Source organism: Triplophysa rosa, linkage group LG5, assembly GCF_024868665.1.
Source record: "Triplophysa rosa linkage group LG5, Trosa_1v2, whole genome shotgun sequence".
Taxonomy (NCBI): domain Eukaryota; kingdom Metazoa; phylum Chordata; class Actinopteri; order Cypriniformes; family Nemacheilidae; genus Triplophysa; species Triplophysa rosa.
In genome coordinates, this window is record NC_079894.1 from 4,523,162 (window position 1) to 4,549,391 (window position 26,230).

General features: G+C 37.6%; 1 protein-coding gene across 1 annotated transcript in view; it reads left to right on the forward strand.

Annotated features, from left to right (window-relative positions):
- Window positions 1–26,230, forward strand: part of brinp2 (bone morphogenetic protein/retinoic acid inducible neural-specific 2) — a 107,158-nt gene that overhangs the window by 9,522 nt on the left and 71,406 nt on the right. Inside the window, exon 2 of the mRNA XM_057333004.1 lies at window positions 20,478–20,798. Coding sequence (XP_057188987.1) covers window positions 20,527–20,798 — 272 coding nt within the window. The 5' untranslated portion in view covers window positions 20,478–20,526. The remainder of the gene's footprint in view (window positions 1–20,477; window positions 20,799–26,230) is intronic.

Below are 26,230 nucleotides of genomic sequence, written 5' to 3' on the forward strand. Positions count from 1 at the left end.
TATCACTTAAAACTCATTGTAGAGCTTGAAAATAGCAAATAAAAATGATCCTGTGATAATGATTTCTTCATGCCTTAAAACGACCTGAGTGTAACTCTACACCCTTATCTCATTTAATATACGTGGATTCGTGAATATGCAAATCAGCCCCTCCCCTTCTCTATCGCACCAACTCGGATCATAGATTTATCCATAAATAGATACATTTGCTTATAGTTTGTTGTAAACCATATTAAAAACACCACATAGACATATAAACAACATTAAAACTTGAACTTCACCAAAGGGGTCTAGGTCTACCTGCACTTTTTTTCCCCACAAGAAGAGCAAGGTAGTACAAACACAACACTACAGTATGTAGAGTTTACAGGCAATCCTTGTTTATCCTGATATATTGCAATACCCCACCTCTACTAAAATAAGCATGATGTATTAAAAACAGGCCGTTTTCTATTATTGAAAAGTAAGTTTAAAGCAGGCTGAGGTGGGGCAGAATGATGCAGAGGGTCAGTATTGAGGTATGGACTTGTCCACTGCTCCCGGGCACACTGTCAGCAACATTACTCTTATCCCCTTCATACACTCCAGTCGATCCCCCCCAGCTGCTGAACACGCTCTTCTGCTGCATGTAATTAAAGACCCTAACTTCCATCCGCTATTTACCCCATATAAATTCACTAGCTTGCTGCGAAATCTCCTGCAGCGATATGCTAAACAAGCCGGCGTAGCTGTTCGCATTCTTATATTATTGGCCATTATTGCGGTTCAAATGTCTAAAGGAAAAAACTTCAATAAACGTTGTAATACCACAGAAGCACATACCACAGTGGTCCCGTGAGAATCTTGAAACAGCAAATGAGGAGGAGTGTGTGTTCGGGTTAGTGGGGGAACCTGGAGGGGAGTTTTGGGGGGTTTGTTCTGCTCATCCCGTTAGCATCTGCTAGCCTTGGCTTATCATATGCCTTGGCATGCGGTCTGTCAGAAAGACTGCACGCAGCCCCCATGGCACACTGGTCAGAGATGATGAAATGTGTTTCTGAGAGGTAGTCAGTCCACCAAGTGTGAACTCGTATGTGCTGAAGAGAATGTCAGTCCACTCTTCTGGGTTTCTTTGGAGGGCGGAAGCCTTTTACTTTATATTGAAAGAAAGAAAGTCACACAGGTTTGAAATTACAAGAGGGTGAACAAATGATGACATCATTTTCTTTTTTGGGTGAACTCTCTCAGCTCACTCCACTGCTCACCCCAACCTTTTGAAGCCCTACGGTGGCTGACACAGGACTAAGATGTTGTCATGTTTTTGCTTCTTTGCAGTTTGTCCATTTAGGGCTACTGTAGAACCAACATGGTGAATTCCATGTAAGGGGACCCGCGATGTATGTAGATAGAAATAGCTCATTCTAAGGAAAAATAAAACATAACGCTTCATTATGTAAGATCTGTATACACCTCTGAAGACATAGTTATGTCTATTATATTGCATTTCTGTCAATAGATCCTCCACAAAATTACACACTGGACATTTAAAACCACAGACATGACGCATTATACAATAACTGGTCTACTTCAAACTGCAATTCAGGAACTATTTCTGGCAGTTAGGCTGTGTCAGCAGGCTTGAAATTGGTCCCTAATGACTTAGCTATATTAGGGCACCTCAACTGTGTGCCAAAATCAACTATCGTGGGCCTTTGGCATTGCTGTGGATTGTTCCACATGAGAAGTCTTTCAGAAGTTTTCATCTTCTTGCAACAGAACGTCTAGTTTGATTGTTTCCCTTAGCAGCTTGACATTTCATCCACATTAGCTTGTTGAAGCATTCAGTCTTGAAACCCCCAAAGAGAACAGCATTATACTTTCGCAAATGCTGCGAAGAGCGGAACACCACAGCACTGTTTTCGTCCTTATTTCTCTTTGTTTGAAATATGAAACAAGTACATTTACTGTCTTATTGCAGTACATTTCAACACCTGAAATATGAGTAGGTAAAGGCTTCCAATGAAAGTGAGATTTTCTGAGGTGGTTCTCAAAATGTGTCCTAGGGGAATGCAAAAAAAGATATATTTGTCAGTTCGTTTGTAGCCAGGAAACATTTTCATCACTTACAGTACCTCCACTGATGGATACATCTGTTCCACCATAATGATGTTGGTTCTGTTGTCTGAATCATATGCTTGTTTGGTGCTCTCTCGGGGCATCTGCGGACCTCTCTCAGAAACGGTACACATCTTCAGCTAAATAATGACACAACCACTGTTATATTACATCTTTTAACATATGCGATTAAAAAGCTTTAAGAAAATTAATTAAAATTATCATTTAAATCCAAACCCAAAGTTGCTTTTGATGGCATGGCCATAGATGATTTAACTGCCATCTTAATATCATAAAGGATCTCAATTTACCTGAATTCACCCTTTAAACTTCATAATGATTTCAAATGTTGTGTTTGTAAATAAAATAGGGAACATAAAAAGGCTGAAGCTTTTTTGAAGATAGTAGATGCCCATCTGAATGCACATTGTATCAGCATTTCCAGCTTTGAGTTTAACCTTGGCTGAGATATTGTTTTGAAAAACTTGAAAACAATTGATGTTAGTAGCTGGAGACCGAAACGTCAAGACTGATGTTTCGATTATCTCTGTATTTTAAACCTTTATGTTCTTTCTTGAATTCATGTCTTGTTTGTTTGAATACAAAAAACAGAGGGTATGAAATACAACACAGACAGAGATTTTATATTCACATTTGTGAAATATTATATGAGAAAGCAAATGATGCAGTGGCAGTTTCTATCCTTGATTACACACAATTTGGATCACTGTCATTTTAACAACATTATGGTCTATGACGAAATATGGGATTTATACTTCTGTAGTGTAATTTTTAGTCTCTGGGGTGTACAGTAACAGCAAGTTTGGAAACCATCGCTTTAGGGACTCATCTGATACCCTCCTTCAGAAGTGGGACCTGAAAATAATATCCCCCACATTTTTAAGTCCAAGTAAAACAACTAACACTTAATATAAAAAGACAACAAAACATAGCGAAGATCAAAATCATTGAGTTACATTTTTCATGTTCAAGGAACTTGGTTTTGTGTTTCCAATGTCAAAATGACCTGCAAAGATGTGCTGCAATTTGGCTCTATTACCACGCCCGTGCCCACTCTCAGCATGAGGCATATTAAGCATCCACCTCCATCCATATCTCTCCGTCTTCCAGTGAAGTCAGCGTTTTAAATCTCGAGCTGAGCTCACATATCAAAAATAAGGTCAAAAACTGCCTGTGGATGTTTCATGCTATGGAGATGACTGTGTTTCTTTTTTCATCAGTTTTAACTTTGTGAAAGCTGTTATCAATGGCCGTCCAAGGGAGCAGAGGGTAAAGGGGCTTATGATGTATGAAGGCATGAAAGCCAATATGTAAAAAAGGCTAGATGTCATTATCATTATCAAGACTGGCAATGCGAAAACTGCCAGCTTGGGCCGGAAAATGGTCCATCATTCTGCCGAGTGCACTTCCACCCCCTCAAACATCATTGCATCCTAGTTTCGCCTTTGCATCGAAGGTCCTCATTACTGTTTTGGAATGCTGCAGAATCAAAGTGTTTGGAGAACTAAACTACATGTTCTTAACTAATCAATAAAGTGGAGGATAACAAGTCAGAGCAGAAGATAAATGAACTACATTCAAGACTGACCGATAAAAATACACATTTAAAAGTAATAACATGACGTGCAAAATAATGCATGACATCATGGTTATGGTTGTTGTCAAGGTCCATAAAAGTACTAAAGAAATCGTTAAATTGGGCCATCCGCTCATAGTGGCACAATATAATTTTTTTGAAGCGACGACAATACTTTATTATGGGAAAAACAAACCAAAAGAACAACTTTCAATATATTCTCCTCTGTCTTGTCAGTCTATGGTGCGCATTCACGAGAGCACTTCGACGCATTCGGTTTGTACGGTTGGGCAAAATAGTGCAAGTCTTCCTCAATATCGAAATCATCAGATATTTTGCGAAGATCAGCTTATATACAGCGTGCATGCTTGTAAACACAGAGTTGCACTTCCGGGTTATCAGTCAGAACACCGGCGTCTGCCCCCACCAAATGCGCATGCGTCGAAGTGCTCTCGTGAACGCGCACCATAGACTGACAAGACAGAGGAGAATATATCGATTAATTTTTTTTTTTTAACGATTGTTTTAATCATTATTTTGGTTTGTTTTTCGCACATAAAGTATTGTCGTCACTTAAAAAAAAAATCAATTGAGCCACTATGAGTGGATGGACCAATTTAACGATGCCTTTAGTAGTTTTCTGGACCTTGACAACAACTATAACCATGATGTCTATGAGGAGGCCTGGAAATCTCTCGTATGTCATCTAAAATATATTTATTTGTGTTCCGAAGACGCCGGGGGGTCTTAAAACATTTTGAACGTCATGTAGGCAAGTAAAAAATAACACATTTTGATTTTGAGATGAACTTTTCTTTTAAGCTTTTCCAAGAATTTTTAGGCCAATATTTTTTTATTTCAATAAACAGAAATGTTGTCAAAGTTTTAATTTTAGTAAACCAAAATAATCTTCTTTATGTATGATTTGACTATAACATACAACATTATAACAATAGCATTTATATTGTTACTTATATTGTATTAGTGAATCAAAATCCTCGACTTACAGTCATTTCTTTATGTGCAACCAATTGCTGGTGGCAGGGGCGTAGCAGCCGTGGGGGACACGTCCCCCTCACTTTTATAAACAAGTGATTCTGTCCCCCACACCTTTTTTGACCAATCGCCAATATTTCCGCCCTTGTTCTCTGGTTTGTTACTTAGATTTGAGTGAACTGCATTTATTTATTTATTCATTTATTTATTAGATATTATTTATTATAATGATCTTGCTTGGTCTATAAACACCATGCACTGTGCTGTGTTTTACCTTTCTGTGTTTTTCTTATTTGCTCCTGTAAAGCTGCTTTGGAACAATGCANATTGGAGTTTGGGTTCCTCGCCACAGCAGAGCAGTGCAGTGTTGGCTTGCTCACCGGGAGACTGCATTTATTTATTTATTCATTTATTTATTAGATATTATTTATTATAATGATCTTGCTTGGTCTATAATCACCATGCACTGTGCTGTGTTTTACCTTTCTGTGTTTTTCTTATTTGCTCCTGTAAAGCTGCTTTGGAACAATGCACATTGTGAAAAGCGCTATATAAATAAAATTGAATTGAATTGAATTGAATTGAACTAACATTCATCCAATCACAAGCCCTCTGGCGCCTCTTTCATGAGATTCAAATCTTATTTCTGTCATTCCTTCATTCTGTCATTCATCCATTCGGGAGCAAAATGCACCACAGAAAAAAACAGAGGACAATTACGTCCTTATTTCAAACACACACTGTAAGTATGTGTTATGTCGCGATGAAATGAATCACGCAATCAAATTTTCAGGTTATGATGATGTTTGACCTACTGTAACGGGTGCAATCATGCGAAGCGACAAAAGACAATAGAACCCGTTAAGAACCATGTCACGTTGCGCACAATCCAATGTATGTTAGATGTTCTCCTACTTTGATTAAAGCATCTGCTAAATGAGACAACTGATATCCGGTTCTGTAGTCTTTTGTCGCCTCGCACCGCTCGCATCCGGAGTAGAATTATCCTTTCCCAATAAAGCAGTTGCTGTGTGTCACAATTTGTGGCCTACAAGGAAAGCCGAAAATGTCAGTTTGGAAGTTTTGATTAAAAATCTCACTTTTCAATTTTGAAAGTATTTAAACATTGTAAATACATTGATTGTGGTTTTATTTATATATTTTATAAAATATTCATTGTATAAAATTAATGAAATGCAATCTGCATACTCATTTAACCTCCTCTGTTCCCTCTTTTTGTTGTTTCTGTACCCTTTAAGCTTTAAACATAATTGTTGTCTTTTCTGAAAGACCTTTTTTTTGTTCAAATGTTAAAAATTAAGATAAAAGTTATTGTTCAAGTGTAGTTCAACAGAAATAATTATATGTTTAAATGAAATATATTTATTTCACAAATATAAAGTTTAGATGTCCAAAGTGGTCTCAAAGTCCTAAATCCTGCAGTTATTTTTCAAATTTGAGTATATCATATCATAAACAGGTTCCTGTAAGCTATTATGCCATTTCCCTAATTGCCAATAAGTATTCTATTTAAAATTGATTATATGAATATGAATGCACTTTGTACATTATGTGCATATGTTAATATGGCTTTGAGGGTCACATCACATGACAGCTGTCCCCCCCCCACTTTTAAAATGGCTGCTATGCCCCTGGCTGGTGGCACAAGACTGAAAGTACTATTTTTGTTATTTTTAAGCACAATGTTATCACTAAAGAGAATGCTAATCACCCTAATCGTGACTTCAAATGAAACAACCATTTACTCTTGTATCCCTTTACACTAATACTGTGTTTTCTTTCAAGAAATGACTGTAAAATCTGGTAGAATCCTGGCAACACTTTAATATTTTACAGTGTGTCTTGTAAGGGACCGATGAAAGCTTTTGAGTGCTTCAGAAACAATGGAGCCGTCTTGGCATCACGTGCCTGTGAATCCAGAGCACGTCGCTGCTGTCCCACTGGACTGATGCACTACTGTGCGCCTATTGATCCTACATCGTAATATTGCAGTTAAAAGGTTTCCAGGCTTGTGAATTACGGGAGCACGGTTAAACATCCCAGACGCATGCATGGATTCAGAAGAGGTGCAGACATCAAACAACCATGCACGCTTGCTACCCTCGCGCTTGCGCCCACACCCAATACAACACATTGTAAATAGAGTCACACATACAGTGTAGGGATATGCACATGGGATTTGCTCTCAACAGTTATTCCTTTGCTTGCAAAGAAAAAACACCACATCAGACGTGACAAGATTCCAGCGAATGAATTTATCTGTAACACAGAATGCAAAAACAAGGGCGTGAGAACCATCCACAATTTTATGTGATTTAACACTGCACAGCTAAAGAAATGAAAACTGAGCATACACACATGACTCCTGTAATGCTTCATCAAACGGCCTGCTTTTTATGCTTTTACCTCATTTGATGGAATTTCAATGAGTTTTCATGCCATCCAATTATAAACTTCTATAATATGTCTCTCATCATGCATGTTAAATGTTTAATATATGGAAAAATAAATGCATTATGGTCTGGTGAGTTTTCCATGTGGTTGTAGCTACCAGGCACGATGCAGCAGAAATAGAAACCAAGCAGCCGACAAAATATAGTGTTGTCAATCATGAAACTACACTTTACAATAACACGCTACGGCTTATCCACATAAATGAATTTCTGTTGATATACAATGACGTGTTCCCTCTGTCTGATCTACGATCCCCAATATCTGCCACATATTGGAATCGGTGTTAGCAGCTAAAGTGCTATTCCATGAGGCATGCTTCACTGTTCCTTTGGCCATTAATGTTCATTGACCCTGATGGAATGATCCCCATGCAACAGAAAAAAGCATTTATCCATAAACCCTCTGTAAGCCCAAAGTTCTACGCCGTCCCGTCATTACAGACCGAGAAGCCAAATAACCACTTTATTCCACTGGTCAGCGTAAAGATTTTTCTATGCCAATGCAATAGTTGTTTTATGCTCTGGGATAGCTGGCCAAAAGCACTAGCGCAGTCTACCAGAAGAAACAAATGAATAACACCCCGCCGTGACTGCGCTTTCCACGGTAATTGATGATATTTGATGCATAGACTGATGAAACCCTCTCTCCGTTATGGTGTCGCTGTTACCGTAGCATGTGAGAGAGATGGAAGTAAATCATCACCTAGAACTAATGGCAAGGTTTGCTGGTGGGTAATCTACCTACACTATCTGCTGGCAAAAAAGCATCTTTATCTATTAAAGGAATAGTTAAAATAATAATAATTTCACTTCATATACTTTACCACTCTGGAAACAATTTACCTCCTAAACTCTGCCTGTTTCACCGATAGCCACTTAAAGGCTGGAATACACTACTCAACTTTTAAAATCTGAACAGATTTTTAAAAAACTAGACATCACACACTTTTTGACTTTTTGAAAGTTTGCATCACACACTACGCGATAAAAAGTCCAGACTAAAAATCTGAGCAAAAGTCTTGTAGTGTAGTCTATTCCAGCCTTTAGTGTAACACTGCATAGTACAATTTTCAAATAAAATAGTTGAGTTTTCTTTAAAACAAGCCCATTTTTATTAATTTACTTCAATGGGTAGTACTTGTTGTATAAGCTTTGCATATATGTTAAAAACATGTAGACTGGAATTGTTTCTAATTGACACTGGGGTTAATCTAATCTAATTGATAAAACAGTACACCTTTCAACTTATTCCAAACCTGCATCATGTCAGAACTAGATCTAATTAGTAACTAAAAACAAGATGCATTTGTATTTCCACTCATGAAAAAAATATTAAGCACAGTTTGTCGCAGGAATAAAAAGATGGCCTGTTAATCATTTTGCTTGTTCAGTCTGCCCTCTGGTGTGATAAAAACGTGTTGATTTGTCAGTGTTAATTGCATTGAATCAATATCACATTTGCACCCGTAATTAAGGTTTAAAAAAAGTTGAGATTTTATCAAACCTAATGTTACATGTCTAACCAAATTTACAGAAGGCTCCAACTAAGTTTACTACGCAAACTGCTATCCAATCATAGTAGTGGGCGTTTACTTCCAAGTCTTCAATGCAGCACACCCATTAAAACCGAACGTTTGTCTAGCTGGCCTCAAAACCCAGGTAGAAAATAGCCTATTACTTATTGATTTTTGTTTTTTTAATGTAAAAACCACGCAAACGTCATAAGTAGACCTCATACAACTGTCACGAACGTGGTGAGACACAAGGACAGAGGACCCAGGTACAGACAGCGGCGTTTAATAAATATAAAGACAAAACCAAAAAACCCACGAGGGGGTAACATAACAAAACAAGGGAATATAATAACATGACAAGACAGGACTAAGACTAACTACACTTACACAAGAACTACAGTTAACACTTTACATAATTTACAAATTGACTCCACTAGACTAAACTTGACAAGACACAGGAACAAACACCACACGAATCAAATAACAATGAACCAGCACAGGACAGAAAACACAAGGGCATTATAAAGGGGATAAATCAAGAGGGGAACAGGTGAAGGCCATGAAACAATAAACGAGCAATAACGAGGAGACGAGAGTGCGGGAACAGAGACGAGACGGAGAGGGTGTATGGAAGACCATAAAGGCCAAAATTACCCCTCTCCACATGAAACATGGGGTTCTGTCATGATCCTGCCACTAGACCACGAGAAACATGATGCGGCAGAATCATGACAACAACAGTATAAAACAATAAAAAAGGCCAGTTCATCACACCTTTAATTCTCTTCTGAATTTACTATCTTTAGTTAAGTGTTTAGGTAAAACAATTATTTTTGTTTCATTCATTTCATTTTTGTTTGTAAACTACTGACATAATGTTTCTAAAATTCCAAATAAAAATGCAACTATTTTTTGCATTTGTTTTCGTAAAATGAAAAAAAGGGCACACTGGTCAAAAGAAAGCAAAAAAGTTATTTTGTATGTGTTTAAGAGGAATTATGAAAAATACTCAGATCGGTTATTTATTTGAATAATATACATTTTTCCTAAAGATCTTGATTTATTATTGGGTGCACTGCATACGAAAGAAGTTGTTTAAGAGGAATTAAGAAAAATACTCAGATGGTATTAGCGGCTCAGGAGATTGGCTAAAAGAAATGCAAAATTGTGTCCATTAACAAAGATGGCAGGATCAAATCATATACTGAGTCCTATGCAAAGCATATTAAATTATTTGCCTTGACTACATTTGTGAGTTCTGCAGCAGCAGCAGATCAACTGCTATTTGGATGAATGGAAACGGATAGCTTTCTCCAGGTAGTATAGACCTTCTTGCCTAGAACTCATAGAGATCAGTAGCAGCAGCCTCTGGAGAAATTAGCTTTCTGCTGCCAGTTTTCCCCTTCGGGCGCTCTGGGGTTTTTACTGAAAAGCAGGAGTGGAGAGCTGAGAGACATGCCTCACTGAGTGATCAAAACTGACCTGTTTAATCCTCCTCATCCATCTAGCCCTGTCAATCATCTCTCTTGACTTTCACATTTATGATTCTCGCAGTGTGCCTACGGTATTCCCCGTGTGCGGCTGCATCACAAATGACTTGTGTGGAGATTGAAGTCATGATGACAGTGGCAAATGTAGCAAAGCAAACAGTTCTTGGCCACCATTGACTACCATAGTAGGAAAAAATGCTTTAAAAATGTCTTTCTTCTGTTGAACACAAAAGATATTTTGAAGAAAGCAAACAGTTCCGGGGCACTTTTGACTACCATTATCATGTTTCCTACTATGGTAGGCAATGGCGCGCAAGAACTGTTTGGTTACAAGCATTCTTCCAAATATCTTTCTCTGTGTTCATCAGAACAAAGAAATGTATACAGATTTGGAACAACTTGAGGGGGAGTAAATGATGACACAATTTTTATTTTTGGGTGAACTGAACTGTTCCTTTAAGAGTTTAGTTTGAAGCTTTCCACTATTTTGTCTGTTTTCAGCATGGCAATTCACTGTTATTTGATAGTATTTTCACACTTACATTTTGGTCGCATTATCTCTTCCCGTGTGCAGAACAATCTGGATCAGTTTAATCAATTTTTTTGCCAATAGTCAAAAGTCTGGCTTTGCGATAGTCTAGTGCTTAGACTAGTGTTATAATCCCTGATAAGCGAGGTGACAGATGTAGTGCAGCGCGGCTTCTTCGACCACTGCAGGCCAACTAAATAAGCTCACAGACTCAAGGCGAGGATAATAACATCAGGTCTTATTAAAGCTCAAACTGTAAACTCTAATACAGTATGACACGATAAATTTCCTGCAGGACTGTACCATGCCTAAGTCAAAACGGAGTGATAAAAGCTTCAAACAGTGACAGGCGAAGTTATAAAATTACTGTTTTTTTTTTTAAATATTGTTTTTCATCTATAATGATTTTGTTTTTTTTTATCTATAAATCTTAAAAAATAAAATCAGTTATTTTTTTGAATATTCCTTTTTCCTAAATATGTTTTTTACTTGCCTGGATCTTGATTTATTATTAGGTGCATACAAAACAAGACATCATAAGACAGAACAGCTGGGGCGTAGCCAGAACTTTTTTTTAGAGGTGGCCAGGTAAGACCAAGTGATTTTATTAGGGTGACCAAAAAATCCTTACAGACAGAAATTCTTTAACTTCTACTGTAATTTACACCAATTCTTCATTACACATAGGTGGCTGGTCAAAAACATACACAAAGAACGTTAAGTAAACAATTTATTTGCAATGCTTTCATGTGCTAACATTATTTTAAAACAATTTGCTAGCTATCATTTGCAGTAATGATCTGTGCAGCACTCCTTAAACTCCGACACGCATCTTAAAACTGCTTCGCACAACAGAGGTGGCCAGTTAGGTGGCCATCCATCATTCAGGGGTAGCTGTGGCCACCCATGGCCACCATGTAGCTACGGCCCTGCAGAACAGTATATCTCTTTTTTCCTCCATATAACTGATCCTCCACCCATCTCACTTTCACTGTATCTCACTTTTGATCTCTGATCTAGCATGAACTATTCTGGAGACTTACTGCAGCACTTCTCGTGTTACTGTCTCTTTCGGATGAATCACTTGTAAGTTGCTATTGACAACAGTGTCTGCTAAATGGATACAAGTTAATGTAAATGATTGATGGCTTATAAGCTGCATTTCAAACGCTGGAATCAAATCCAGTCGGTATAAGAGCATATGTCTTCCTGCCATAAACACAACAGAGCATGGAAGAAATATATTAATGTAATGTCAAGTTGCTAAAAAAAAGTATTCTGTACTTTCTGCCAGTATTAAACAGGCAATTGTAGAGTGATAGCTATTTGGCACATACTCAGCAAAGTTCTCTCTCAAGAAAAAAAAGTGTCAGTAATTGCACAAAAATGAAATAAAATACTGATGCACATATGCAACCTACTATGGAAAACATTTTTTAACACCACGATAGGATGTCAGGTAAAAACTGTGCTAACTGCATTGATTTGTTTAACTGGACTAAATTACATGACACAAATCAATGAAAGTTTTTAATGTTTTAACTTTTTAGAGGGTACTCCTAGATACATAATGCAGTATTTAGGTTACTTGTTTTTTTTCTCTGTCTTATTTTATTTTCCTTTATTATTGTAATACAATATTTACAGTATTTACATGACACATCTGTATTCATTCATGTTACGATTGCTCTGTGCAGTCACTTTGCCTTTATAGCCCATGGCCAGTTTCTGATTCAATCTGTGAAAACCCGATAAAACAGGGTCATGGGTCAAATTCTTTCTAGAACAATCTTTAGGGGAAGTTTTATCTGCTGCTGGGGGTAATGGACCTCTTACTGCTCTGTGGTAGATTTATTGACTATTTGAGGACCCCGATGCCCCTGATCAGTCTGTGCACACTACATCTGTCTTCACTCATTAGCGCACATGCATACAAAGCTTTGCAATCGCCCTGTGTGCTAGAGTCCATTAAACACAAAACCAAATGCACACGCTCAATCACAAATGACTTTACAGGCAGTTCAAATGAACATACATGTGCTAAAAGTACTTGAACAATGTAAACAATGGCAGGGTTCAGAGACATGTTCTACATAAAAACATCTCCACACAACTAAGCATAGTGTGTTAGTGTTGTGTGATAACAGAATAGTGGAAAGTAAAAAGGTGCTGTTTACAGTTTATGCATTGATTTCATTGCATCTTTTCAGGCTTACAGTATATCTTCATACTGTATATCAAGTGCTTATTTTATTTTTTATTTTTTTATTTATCCTTTATTTTACCAGGATAGCTTATTAGCTATGAACATAATAAAAAGCGTTTTTCTTGTATTTATCTTATTCAGGTATACTCAGGGCACAGTACAATATTATTACTTAGATTGATTGATCTGATATTACGTCTACTTAAACACATGACTGGTTTAAAAAACCTATTTAAATGTGTAAAGCTTTTTTTCTGACACAATTAGGGAAGCATTACCATGGTGTGATAAACCAACCTGCATGTATTTATTTGGAAAAGTGTTAAGATGCTAATTATATTTGTTACAATTAATAAACACCTACAATTTTAGGGTTGGCTGGTAGGCACAGCTATGACTTTATCACAATGCAATTGCTTAGGTTTAACAAAGTTGAGAATCTTGTAAAGAATTGGCTTTAAAGGGGTCATATGGCGGAAGTACGTGTTTTGTTGTGTTTGGTGTGTTATAAGTTGCCCATGCATGTATTAGACATGTAAAATTGCACAAATGAAAGTGTGGGAACAAAAGATGCATTCTATCTAAAAGCGAATGCTCAACCAGACTTGCCTGAAACGCCTCATGTAACCACACCCCGGCGAATCTACGTAACTTCGTCACATGATTTGACTAAGACCGCCCAAATCTACACGTAGTTAAGGTGGGCGTAATTGTAAATCTCATTGTATCGCCTGTCAGTACAATTGCTTTGGAACCTGATGTTCCAAATATGGTAAGAGGCGTTACATTTCCGTGAAATTCTTGCAGTATTTGACCAATCACTACGCACTGGTGAACTGGCCAATCATAGCACACCTCATTTTTCAGAGCGATGAGCTTTGTAAAAAATCAGCGCGTTTCAGAGAGGCGGGGCAAAGAGGAGATACAAACATGCACGGTATGTGGAAAATACAACGTTTTTAAACTTTAAATGGTGTATACACATTGCGTTACATCTAAAACAAACAATAATATTTGTTTTAGCCATGCAATATGACTCCTTTAAACACACACACACTTCACTCGCTGCTGCCCGCTCTTTGGGAATCTATGTCAAGCTTAGAATTTCAGCCTTCGGGTTCATCCACTCTACATCATTACAGCAGTAATCTTTCCACCCTCAGTTTCCAGAATTTAAATAGTTATATCTCGGCCAACTATCAATAGAAAGCTTATTTATTCAGCTTTCAGGTGATGTAAAATCCCAATTTCGAAAAATTGACCCTTAAGACTGGTTTTGTTGTCCAGGGTCACACATGAGAAAGCATTTAACATTTTGTTATGATATTTGTCATGCTATTTTACATGATTTGACAATGTTCTGAAAAGCATCCTATGTGCTTCATAGGAAGAAAATTTGAACGTTTGTAGAAAACAAAAAGATAACATGATCCCCATCACAAATTTGATTTAACTTTAACAGTGCAGAATGATAATTTATTTAAAAATCATTTTCATTGCGTTATCCATGCATTTTTTATTTAATTTTATTTTTCTATTTAATAGGATTTTTAATGTAGTCTAGTCTTTTTTACCCTTCTGTATAGTGCATTTATAAAATCCAGTTTTTGATGTTTGCGATTTAATGTGTTCTCAAACATTTCCCTATTAACTGACTTGTGTATGGAAATTTCTAATTGGATGAGTTTTTTAATCCGAAAATCTCCTGCCTGCCTGCACACCAAACAAGCTTTTTTTTCAATTAACAATACATGTAGTTTGTATCTTCAGGGAGAAGATAAAAGGTTTAGGAGCACACGTTTTCAATATGCGCACTCCTCAAACTCTCGAGGACCTATGCTATATAATACTAGAATTGGTGCGCACGTGGTAATTGCTTGCCCATATGTGGTGGCCATGGCAACGATGCAGGAATGCGTCCCATGTGTACTGAAGGATGACCTGTCCTCTGTGTTCAATGTTTCTAAACTCATTCTCTCATTACCAGTGTGGATGTTTTATAGGTGTGAGGGAGGTCTGTTTGCACAGGGACCTTGGTTTCCTCTCAATTACTAAATGAGTTTACACAGGGTCTGGCAACAAACTCCTGCAAACTCCGTAAGGGGCTGACGTGAGCGTGCCAGCACGTATTTAAGGATGAGGCACGGAGCAATATGCAGATGCATTTTTATGGAGCGGTGTTAATCTAATAAACAGCCTGGATAATTATCTTGAGTGTGGGTTTGTGCATGCGCGTGAACTGTGTTTTTTAAAGTGTGATGTATAAGTGATTACACCCGGTGGAAGGCTGAAATGTGTTTATGGAAGCACAACAGCTGGGCAGTCAGGCTTTAAGAGATTGCTGATCCTTGGGTGCCGAGATCTTTACACTTGCGCAGTATGAAAGAGTGAAGATGTGGAACTTGAGAGACTAAGTTCAAAAGACTGTTTGATATCTGATAAGCCATATTGAAGAATTTGTGAGTCCTAATAATCTTTATTTTATTGTACGTAATTCATAAATGCAAGTTATTCTGCCTATTATGCTGTAGCCTGAGTCCTCGTGTCAATATTTTCCCTATGTTGCCTTTGGAGAACATCTGGTTTTTATATGGCTGGCAGTACAATTTATAAATTTTGTGTAATGACTCAACACCCGCTGCGCCACATCAGACAAACGCTAGCAGAATCTAAGCATCACACGTGTGTAAATATACACGCCATTACACACACGCCCCTCTGAAACAAGGTACTGTTAAAACTGCTTTCACATTAATGCTCTTTCACACCCACATAATTGTTTCTTGCCATGCTTGCGTGTTTTAATTCAAATGCATTTTGGGGATTTATGTCCTTTGTTTATCTTCCATCTTACAAAACTATCACCTGAGGGATCTTTTTGTAGAACTAAACATGGTTTCATTATTTTCTCTGTGTGAAATTGCACATAAAAATTCTCCCGCGAAGGGTTGTGAAGCTTGATGGTTGACCTCAAAGATAGTTCATGTCATGTTACTCTTTACCGATTTTAGCCTGTGAAATGCAGTAAACAGGATAGATGCGTGGTGCGTGGTGATGCAAGAATTGCAGGATAGAAACATTTTATATCAAAGGTTGGTTCAAAGGTCTGAAAAAACACCCTAGGGATTTTCTCCATGGTTATTTCTTGAGAATGAGTTTAACTGTGGCTAAAGTTGTTGTGATGATCACTGTTACCAGTACTTCAAACTGTAGTAAATACACATCAATAAGTAAAATCTGTCAGGAGTGCAAACACGATAGGGAATTGAATTACTATTTATCTCTCATTTAATGAGAATTCTTCATAGCCCCACTGATAGTTTTGCTTACATGAAGATTTCTGGATCCGCACGTAATTGTAAAAAAAGGTATCTTGTGGGGATTGCTGAGTTTAGAGAATGCTGAGTAGCAGTACCTGGGTTCAAAAGGACAGCTGGCCTTATGGTAGTGGCAGTACACCTGCTTCCTCTGCACGCTCAGGACTAGTAAAAGTCCACAGATGTGCTGCACAGCATTTCTTCCTTCATCTTGAATAATTGATGAGAAAACATACTGCAAAACCAACCGACTGCCTCAACAGGTCTACCAACTGCTCAGGCCAAATGTGTGTTGTTCAGAATTTTAATTTCCCAAAATACATTTTTAACACATCAAGAGCACTCCATGTAGACTTTAAACTCTCACAAAGATTAATGTGATGACGAGCTTGTAAAAAAAAAGTGTTGTTGTGGTTATAGGTAAAGAGCAGAATAGCACCTGAATCTTTGGCTGCGTCCGAAATCGCATATTTTTGCGGAAGAAAGGAAATGACGTTTTGTATGTTTACCTTATCGACTTGGATGAAATATTTCGCGACTGTCAGAAAAGTATTGGTGTTGTTTTTAAACCCTGTTTTATAATGCATTCATTTTCAAAGTCAACAGACACGCGTGATTAACTTAACTTTACACCACATTAACCATAATAACCAATCTTTAAAAAACATGGTTAATAAAAAAGCACAATTTTACATCGTTCATGAATATTATCTCACTGAGATTTTAGATTTTGAATATTTAAGGCAACCGTGTCAGCTGAGATGTTCTAAATTATGAGATTCTTCACAGAAAAACACAGAATCTGCAGGTGTGTTATTCTTTTGAACACAATGAAGTGTGATGATGATCATAGCAGGTTGCAAACAAAATGCTAGCAGGTGCACAGCATGACTCATAGCCTCTTTTATAAACATTGTTTAAAAACACTGGAAAATGAACGCAATTATCATCATGTAATTCAAGAACAGCTATTACAATTTTTTGGTGGGTTTTTTTAAACATGCAGATAAATAGCAAACAAATATCCCTTGTTATTTACACATATACAGTACAAATACTGTTATCGATACAGCATCAAGCCTTGTCCAGATGCCATTTGTTTTATCACATTTAGCACAAAAAGCTACAAAACGGCAACCTCCTTGAGCAAGTCTTTGTTCTCAGAGCTTTTTTATCCCTCATAATTATAAACCTGCTCAGTCAGCAAACCCTCCAGCCAGTTTCTTAAACCACAATATACTGTAGTCATTATTTCATCAATTAGATCTAATGCCTCTCCTTTCTCAGCCAGCAGCTGTTGCTGAACTTCAGGCCTGCATGGTGTTCTGCAGAGTATTCTTGTATGCGAGTGTTGCCTTTTGTTCCGTGTCCCCATTGCCCTATGCTAAATTTTAAGTACTTGTGGCGAGCGCATGGCTTCTTTCCTGACTGGGATGGGTAAATATAAGGATGCCTAAATTATGCACGATGCGCATGAAAATGTCAGAGCTAAATTCAGTGTTTCTTCTATTGTCTACCTGGCATTTCAATGGTTTATGCATTTTCTAATTAGGTAGAGCCTCCGGAGGAATGGGGTGCAATAAGGATGTGTATGGGTATAGCTGTCTGGGGTGTCATTGCTCAGACACTGGGTTTATTTGTAAGGCAAATTTCAAATGAGAAGTCTTCCGAGGTATTTTGGATTAAAGGCTAGACCCTACCAACTCGAATCTGCTGTAACTGATGCAAAATGTGGCAAGTAGCATTTAATTGGTGCTTTCAGCCAGTTTGGCTAAAGGTTGGTCGGATTCAACTGAAGCAATAATATCGTGATGAAATGTGAGGGCATTAGCATTAGAATCTCTTATATGCCGTTTAGCAGGACATATTTACTATTACACAGTGCAGAGATGGAGCAGTGTTAGCAAAAGTAAAAGTCTGTGGTCTGTAACAGCAGGGGACACTTTTTACAGAAAGCAGAAGTACAGAAAACATTGCAAGTAGTGCCAAGTATTGCACATCAATTCTTTAAAACAATACAACTCAAAAAATAGGCCTATCCTTTTTTGTTTGGGATTTGAACAGGATCTATATTAAAACATTTTGCTCAGTTTGCTAGTGGCCATTTACCCCATTAGAATATATTATTGCGTTGTCACAACAATCAAGGACGTGTAGTGCTTAACTTTGCATAGAAACTATTATTCAGACTTTGCTCAAAAGCAATAGAAACAAAGGTATTCCTGCGGAAACGAATGCAAATGAAACATGTTGAAAATCAGAGGAATCATTGTTTGAATATTGAGTCAATAAGATATTGAGAAATTTGTTTTCGATGTAGTGGCAATAATTGAAGAAGAAATGGATAAAACATATTTTCAGTTTTTTACATTGACAAAAGTGGTGCTAAATTGGCCATTACTGTGAAAGACATAAACCAAGTTTTAGAATAGTGCTGTTGCTTTGAGTTTGACAAATCATGGCATTTATCTCTTTCAGAGAGCAGTAAAACCAGACCACAGTAAAGATGCGTGTGATGATGAATGTGTTCTGTGCACAAATGTTGTTAATCATATACTTCTCTTATTTACTCACACCATTCATTGTATCTGTTGTTTTCCACCTTACAGCATATTATCCTGCTTAAATATTTATTTTCCTTCTGCATATGCTGTTTTAATACCTGTCGTGTACAGTAAAATGTGGTTCTTTATCATTGACAAACTTTGTGACAAACAGCATCCTTTGATTTTAAAGCAACATGGCACTCGTTTTTGGACTTTTCTAGCTTTGTGTGACAAGTCAACTAGTCTTATCTATAGAATACATACCGTGTTATGTAAAGAATAAGGAAATAGAGGTCTGTTTCTCAGTGTTCATAGCTACTGATAAAATAAAGCTGGTCGTTTTATTTTAGTTCCATGAAGCTTGTGCAGAAGGAAAACAATGGGATAAATTGTGAGAAAGAACAAAGGACAAAAATGTTGAAAGACATGAAACAGAATAAGAAAATGCAATAGAAGAAAATTAGATTTATCAAGGCCATGGGAGGATTGCAGGGTATAAAACAAACCATGTGAGAGAGAAGTAACACAAACATTTTGCTGGAGAAATGAAAATAATATTAAATCATATTAAAACTAAGAAACTGGATGTTGAAATAAGATATTCTTATAAGAAGCAATGAGGAGGAAAAGATGAAAAATTCATCTCTGGATGACCAGATGGCCATACCTAGTTTAATACACTGGGTAAATGGAACTTATTATATGCTATTAGATCCTGTATAGGGTCTATATGGTTTCCAGGCTTGTTTTACATTTCTTAATATATACTTTTCTTTTAAACTCATACTACGCTATCATTCACTTTCGTTAGAAAGAAACGCAAGGTATTTCATGCATCATTATGAATCCACACTTGCATTTAGTTCCTCTGAAAATTAATTTTCATCATGGATTTGAGTTTTATAAAAGAATGTCAGGAATTTCCTCCTGTATGGGATTAATGGTTTGGTATTATATGCACCGGTGCATGAAGTCTCCCCTGCTCCCAAAGCGTGTGTCTACTAGTGCTGAACATAATCTATGCTCATTCATTAATACAGGTCCCCGAGGCCTTTGGTTTTTTAACATACACGTCAAACGGTATTTTCTGGCTCACATTTTTCCCAGCGCTGTTGTGAATAACTGAGTATTTACCATGACTCACAAACCAAATGCTCATCTGCTCAATTGTACAAAAGTGAGGCATCCATATAAGTTATAAGACAATGACTGAAGTCTTGCATTGGATGAGAAATATCTGCTTGGATTTGCTTTATTTTGTACAAAGTATCATTCTGGTGTGTTTTTACAAGTGTAGCTGCATTTTTGCATTAGAATCCAGATACTAACAGTACCTACATGGACGATTGTTAAATACATGCTCGTATATGCCCATAATCCAGTAGTTCTCAAACTGGGGGTCGTGGCCCCTCGGGGGCCCCTGAGATGGATCCAGGGGGGCCGCAGATTTTGATGCAGATTTTGATTTAGATTTTATGCAATCAAACATCAGAAAAATAAGACCACCAGACAAAATAATTGATGTTTCAGAATTGTATAACCGAATATGTTTTTGTTTAAATAAAAATGTTAAATTTAAGATTATAAGTCTTTATTTGGGGGGCCGCAAAGCGATGCACTCTACACAAAGGGGGCCTTACAACGAAAAAGTTTGAGAACCACTGCCATAATCTAAGCATCGCTGTAACTTAATCTTTTCTTTCTCTCTGATCAGGTCAAAGGGATTGGCACAAGAATGCTGGTGCCAGGTGCCCAGGGGCAGGATGGCATTGTGTTGGCAGAGATCTGCGGTTGTTAGATGGTTTCTCTTGATGCTCCTCTGGCATTGGGCACCTCTGGGCCCACTGAGCTGGTTCCTGGCTCTGGCTGAGCGTCTGGACCAGAAAACATCACCTTTTTCTTCTATCTCCGGCCGGACCAGCGGCCAGCTGGATTGGCTCCTGTCTGATAAAGGGCCCTTCCATCGCTGTCCAGAATACACAGAGTTTAAAGAACGGTTCCAGCAAGGCTTCTCCACGCGCTATAAAATCTACAGGTTAGTACAGTGAAGATGAAATCATTAGTGAAAATGCTCAAATATCTATTGATATAACAGCAACAAATGATTTATTTAGTCTTATACATACAGTAGCAGAATAAATAACAAATGCTCCAAAATTGGATGACGGGAAAAATGTATTTCATTATGATACTGTAAAATGTTTTAAACAGAGTCTTATTGGAGGCTTACAAAACTTTAAAATGAGCCAAATCAATAGTTCGTCCATCTCTATCCATCATTTATTCTCCCTCAAAACATGTTGTACCAAATGTCTTCAGGTGGCTTCAATGCAGGGCAACATTTCAGTCAATAATGGTAAAAAAAAGTTATCACACAAAGTTATTACACGGCCTCAGAATAAAATGCACAATTTGTATGGGTCACTTTTATGGTATTGTATGTGCTTTTTTGTGATTTGGCAGCTTGACAGCTCCCATCCCCATTTATTTACTAAAGTTTATTACATTACATTTAGGCGTTTAGCAACTTTTAATTATGCAAAAATGTTAATATGCTAAAATTTACTTTTTGTGTGCCACTGAAGAAATGCTTCTTGGAACAATTTGTGCTTTGGTAAAATGCTTTTTTTGGTGAACTACTCTGTTAACAAACAAACAAACAAGTTTGATGATGTGTAAACTTTGTAAACAGCAGGCCCTTGAAGTGTGTGGAAATCTGTTGAGCTTCCTGCCTGAGGAAGATCCGGTGTAGATTAACTGACCTTCCATCAGTCATGTGACAGATCAAGGAAAGTTCAGAGAGAAGTTCCAATGACAAACATAGCAGGAGATAAAGAAAAAATATTGACATCTCAGTTGTGTCGAGGCTTGGATCTGTTGAGTCTGATGCAGCCAATGGTGTTGGTAGCAGATGGCATCAGTGGTGAATCGTCGCCTTGAAATGATAAGGTTCTGATTGTATCTGATTCTGAACGGTTTTGAGATTCCGTTTTTGCGTTCCATTTGACTTTATAGATGTTTGTTTTGTTCGTTTTTTTTAAAAAAAAGTCCCAAAATGTACATAATGCAAAGAAAACCCATCACGTAATGTAAATAGGTTGTCAAAGAATAAGAATATGTGAATAACTCACTTTTGACAAACATGTCAGATAGAACCTTATCATTCCCATTTGACGATGTGCAGTCACTGTGCATGACTGACTGACTTAGATTACATTTACAGTTATACATTTTCAAGATATATAGTATGGTGCAAAAAAAATGTTTAAGCCGTTTACTTATATATTTTGCTGTTGTTTATCTGTAGGAAATATTAGTTTACATTTCCAAACTTTACTTGTAATAATCCAGTGAGATTTATTGTAAAGCTAAGGAATCTAAGAACAGTCAGTGCTCCATCTGGTCTCACCATCATCAAGTTCATTTATTATTACATGAAAAAAGAGAAAAAACTGAGACTATATTCTATAAAGTGGGGATGTCATAAATCAATTTTCTTTATCAATTAAAGAAATGTATCTATTAACTAAATCAAATCAATATTTGCTGTGACCACCCAGTTTTTATCTTTCTTCTTGTAATAATAGACAGACTCGATTATACTGAGACCAGATCTCCATGTGGAGCACTGGCTTTCATATTGACACAGTACAGCAAAAATATAAATACAATAAAAAAGATATAAAACCAACTAAATAAAAACTAGCTATAAACCATTTTATTGGTGAAAATACTAAAGTGCCTAGGATTTTTACAGAGTACTGTACATTTTGAACATATAATTTGCCTCTTTTTATATTGTCATCTCTGCTTGAAACATAAAATGACATGGTACTTTACATAGTGTAATTACCTTTACATGGGTTGAACTTTAAAACAGACATTTTTAACAGCTTACTATTGTGAATCAGGGTAAGGAGACTGTTTTGAACAGTTTTAAATGTTATGGACTTCAGATTTAAGCATGTCTATATTTGCTGAGATTCTAAACCAGGGGTTCCCAAACTTTTCAGCCCGCGACCCCCAAAATAACATTGCCAGGGACCGGTGTTGGGTAAATTACTCTGAAAAAGTAATTAATTACTAGTTACTAATTACATATTCAATAGTGTAATTAGATTACTGTACAAATTACTCTCTTCAAAAAGTATTGAATTACTTATTACTAATTACTTTCTATATCCTATATCAACCTTAATAAATTAAGTGATTCAAGGATAGACACGAAACAACTCTTAATTCACTCAAATAAATAATATAAAACTACTGTACATGAAGTATTCTTATTAACCGACCAAAGTTTTACAGATGTGAGAATTATACAGTAAAGCACGGATTTTAAAGTTAGACTTCGAATTTTGATGTCAATTCCACTATTGCACACACATATATTACACACAGTATTTAGTTTAATTACATACTAAGTAACTGTAATTAAATACAGAATAAATAAGAGTAATCCCTTACTTTACTTTTTCAAGGGAAAGTAATGAAATTACAGTAACTAATTACTTAGTAACTAGTTACACCCAACACTGTCAGGGACTGAAGACCCCCACTATCCTCGGATGTGGTTAAAGTATGCGCGCAACTGCGCACATGCACTTATTAGGTCTATCCAAACACGCGGATAATGGCAACACAAAAGAACACAGTCTAACATAATATGACTTTATATAGTTATTTACTCATTATTTTACTTGTTGTTATACATAGACCATGAACTATTACTACAGATGGTCAAATTTCATCAAACTGATTCGAGTGCTGATGGATATCCTCTTTATGCAAACGCCAGCCTCTTTTCGTACCTGAGGATGATAGCCTTTCTGACTGCAGCGCTTCTCCGCCAACCTCCGCTGGCCTCCCTGCATTGTCTTTGGTCGATATTAACCAACGTTTCATTTCGACAAATAAAATATCCTAAATTTAAAGCTTGAAAAATAATCTGCGTGCACATATGGGAATGTTTAATGTGGTGCTGTAAATTGACTTGCCGCACCTAACCTAATGCGGTTGCTAATGTGACGTAATCACCTCGGGTCACGATCGAGGGGGAGGAAATTCCAACGGCTGATGGCTTTTTATTTGCATGGTTATATTTTGAACTTAACTAATATGTTTATATTTTACAATTACAGTTACAATTATAGATTAAATACGCTATTCCTAATAGTAAAAAAATATATATTTCTGGAAATCATCTTGCGACCCCATCCTCGCGGCCTTGCGAACCCCCGGGGATCCCGACCCCTACTTTGGGAACCCCTGTTCTAAAGCACCACCTTGGCGTTACTATAGTACCATGTTCTACCAATTGAGCTACAGCAAAGTGTCACGGGAGTGAGGAAGAACCCATGTGCAGGCAGGACTGAAGGGGTTAACAAAAGACTGATTTATTAAAAGTGAAAACAAAAACCCACAATGGGGAAAACAAGACACGATAACTAAAATAAAAACTGAAACAAAACACTTCCCACAGGGGGGCAAAAATAAACTAACAAAACAACTAGCGACACAACGTCTAAACAAACAAGCAAGGTAAGGGTAGGCAAGGCAAGACAAGACAAGGGTATCCACGGGTAAGGTAAAACACGAAGCAAACGCACACGACTATGGAACAATACAAAACGAACTAGCACAGGATGGCAAACACAAGGACATTAAATAGGGAGCACAAACGAGGGATGATAACACTAGGCAGGTGAGGGTAATGATACACGGCCGGGAAGTAATACAGGAAACGAGAGGGGCGGGGCCAATGACGAGACACGAGAAAGCACATGGGATATCAATGATAAACAAACCATGACTTTCTCACACTAAACGTAAGGGAACTGTCACGATCCTGCCACAAGACTAGAAAATCCTGAACAAGAAGGCAGGACCATGACAGCAAAGCTCATTATTAATCTGATAAATAGTGCACATCAGTAGCAACACGCCGGTAATTATTCCGTTGACCACCTCTAATTACATAAGCAGTACATGCAGCTCTCTCATCATTAATTCAGTACAGTGTGTTTTAACAATCGATAGTCGTCGACACATGCACAGCAGGAGGGAAATATGTGGCTGGTGCATTACTGCGACTGACCTCGAATCTGTCAGGGGAATTTGGCCTTTTTGCCAGCTTCCTTTCCCCCCTGCCAGTTCATAGCCGACTCTGTCCAACTCTCCCCGTTCACCAAATTCAGAACTCAGCACGAGTACGGCAGCTGGGCAGAGAAAGGCCTGCAGAACAGTGATGGACTCAGTGTGAGGGAGACGGGCTTCTGCCAGCACGGTTTGGAAGGTTGTCTTGCAGGCCAATGTGTCTGTGTGGGTGCATTCCAGCAAGGTTATTGTGTGTCTGCGTAGGTGTGTTTCTGTGTATGCGCCTCATAGTTCAGGTGCATTGTGTAAACAAGATCACTGGCCTCACACAGAAAAGATGGGACTTCAGCTGGGCCCTTTGATATGAAAACTGATTGTGTTCTTGAGGGCTTTCTGGAGGAAAAACAGGGTCTTTGCTGTGAGAATGGTTATGTGAGAACCCCAGCAGGCATTCACTTGGGGACTTTTACCTTTTACTGCTTCCATGGGCACAAGTCCCCTCTGGGGGGTTACATTGTACCAAAGGATCCCCAGCAGAGAGAATGATATGGTCTTTAGTCATACTGCCAGCTCCGGTGGGGATTTCTGTGGTGAATGGAGAGATATTCTTATGCTTTGTTCTGAAGGCACGCTGTAGTTGACATTTAGATATAGAAATTCGTTCATACTTTCAAATAAAAAATAACTATTACGGTAACTTTCCACTAACATTTGCCTGCCAAGCAGATACACTTGATGCTGTCGTCTCATCTCAGTGTGTTTGTTATACATAAGACAAGAATACATCTCAATTATTGAACTAGACTACTACTAATGCAAACATATTTACCTTTGTAGCAAAGCAGAACGGTGACGCACTTCCCTTCCCATGTGGAACCTTTGTCTTATTTATTACCTCCCATTTGTGCTATTATCTGTAGACCATCATTGCATCGGTGCATTGAGGTGAAGGCAACAACGACCAATGGGAGCCTTTCCATGGGAATACTGTAACCTAGTAACAGATGGTTTCCAAAAGCAATATAAAAAAAACAAGACATTTGTATGCTATAAACGATTGAGATTGAATGTCGTTTGGTGTTTGGAAACTAGGAAATCGTCTGGCACAAAGGAATATGAGTTCTGATGAATGCAGCAGAATTTTCATACAGGTGGTGCTGGTCTACAATTTTGAAATAATAAAGCAAAAGGCGGAAACCTTGGAGATTATAATGGGGAACTAGGATTTTGAAAAGCGACGCTTTTGTGTTCTGCGGGCTTGATGCAATTTACCACTTCAATCACTCGCCAAAAGATACTTTAGATGCATTTGACAAACATTGTGCGAGTTTCCATAGATCGGAGTCAAATCTGACTCGCCAGCGTTGAGTT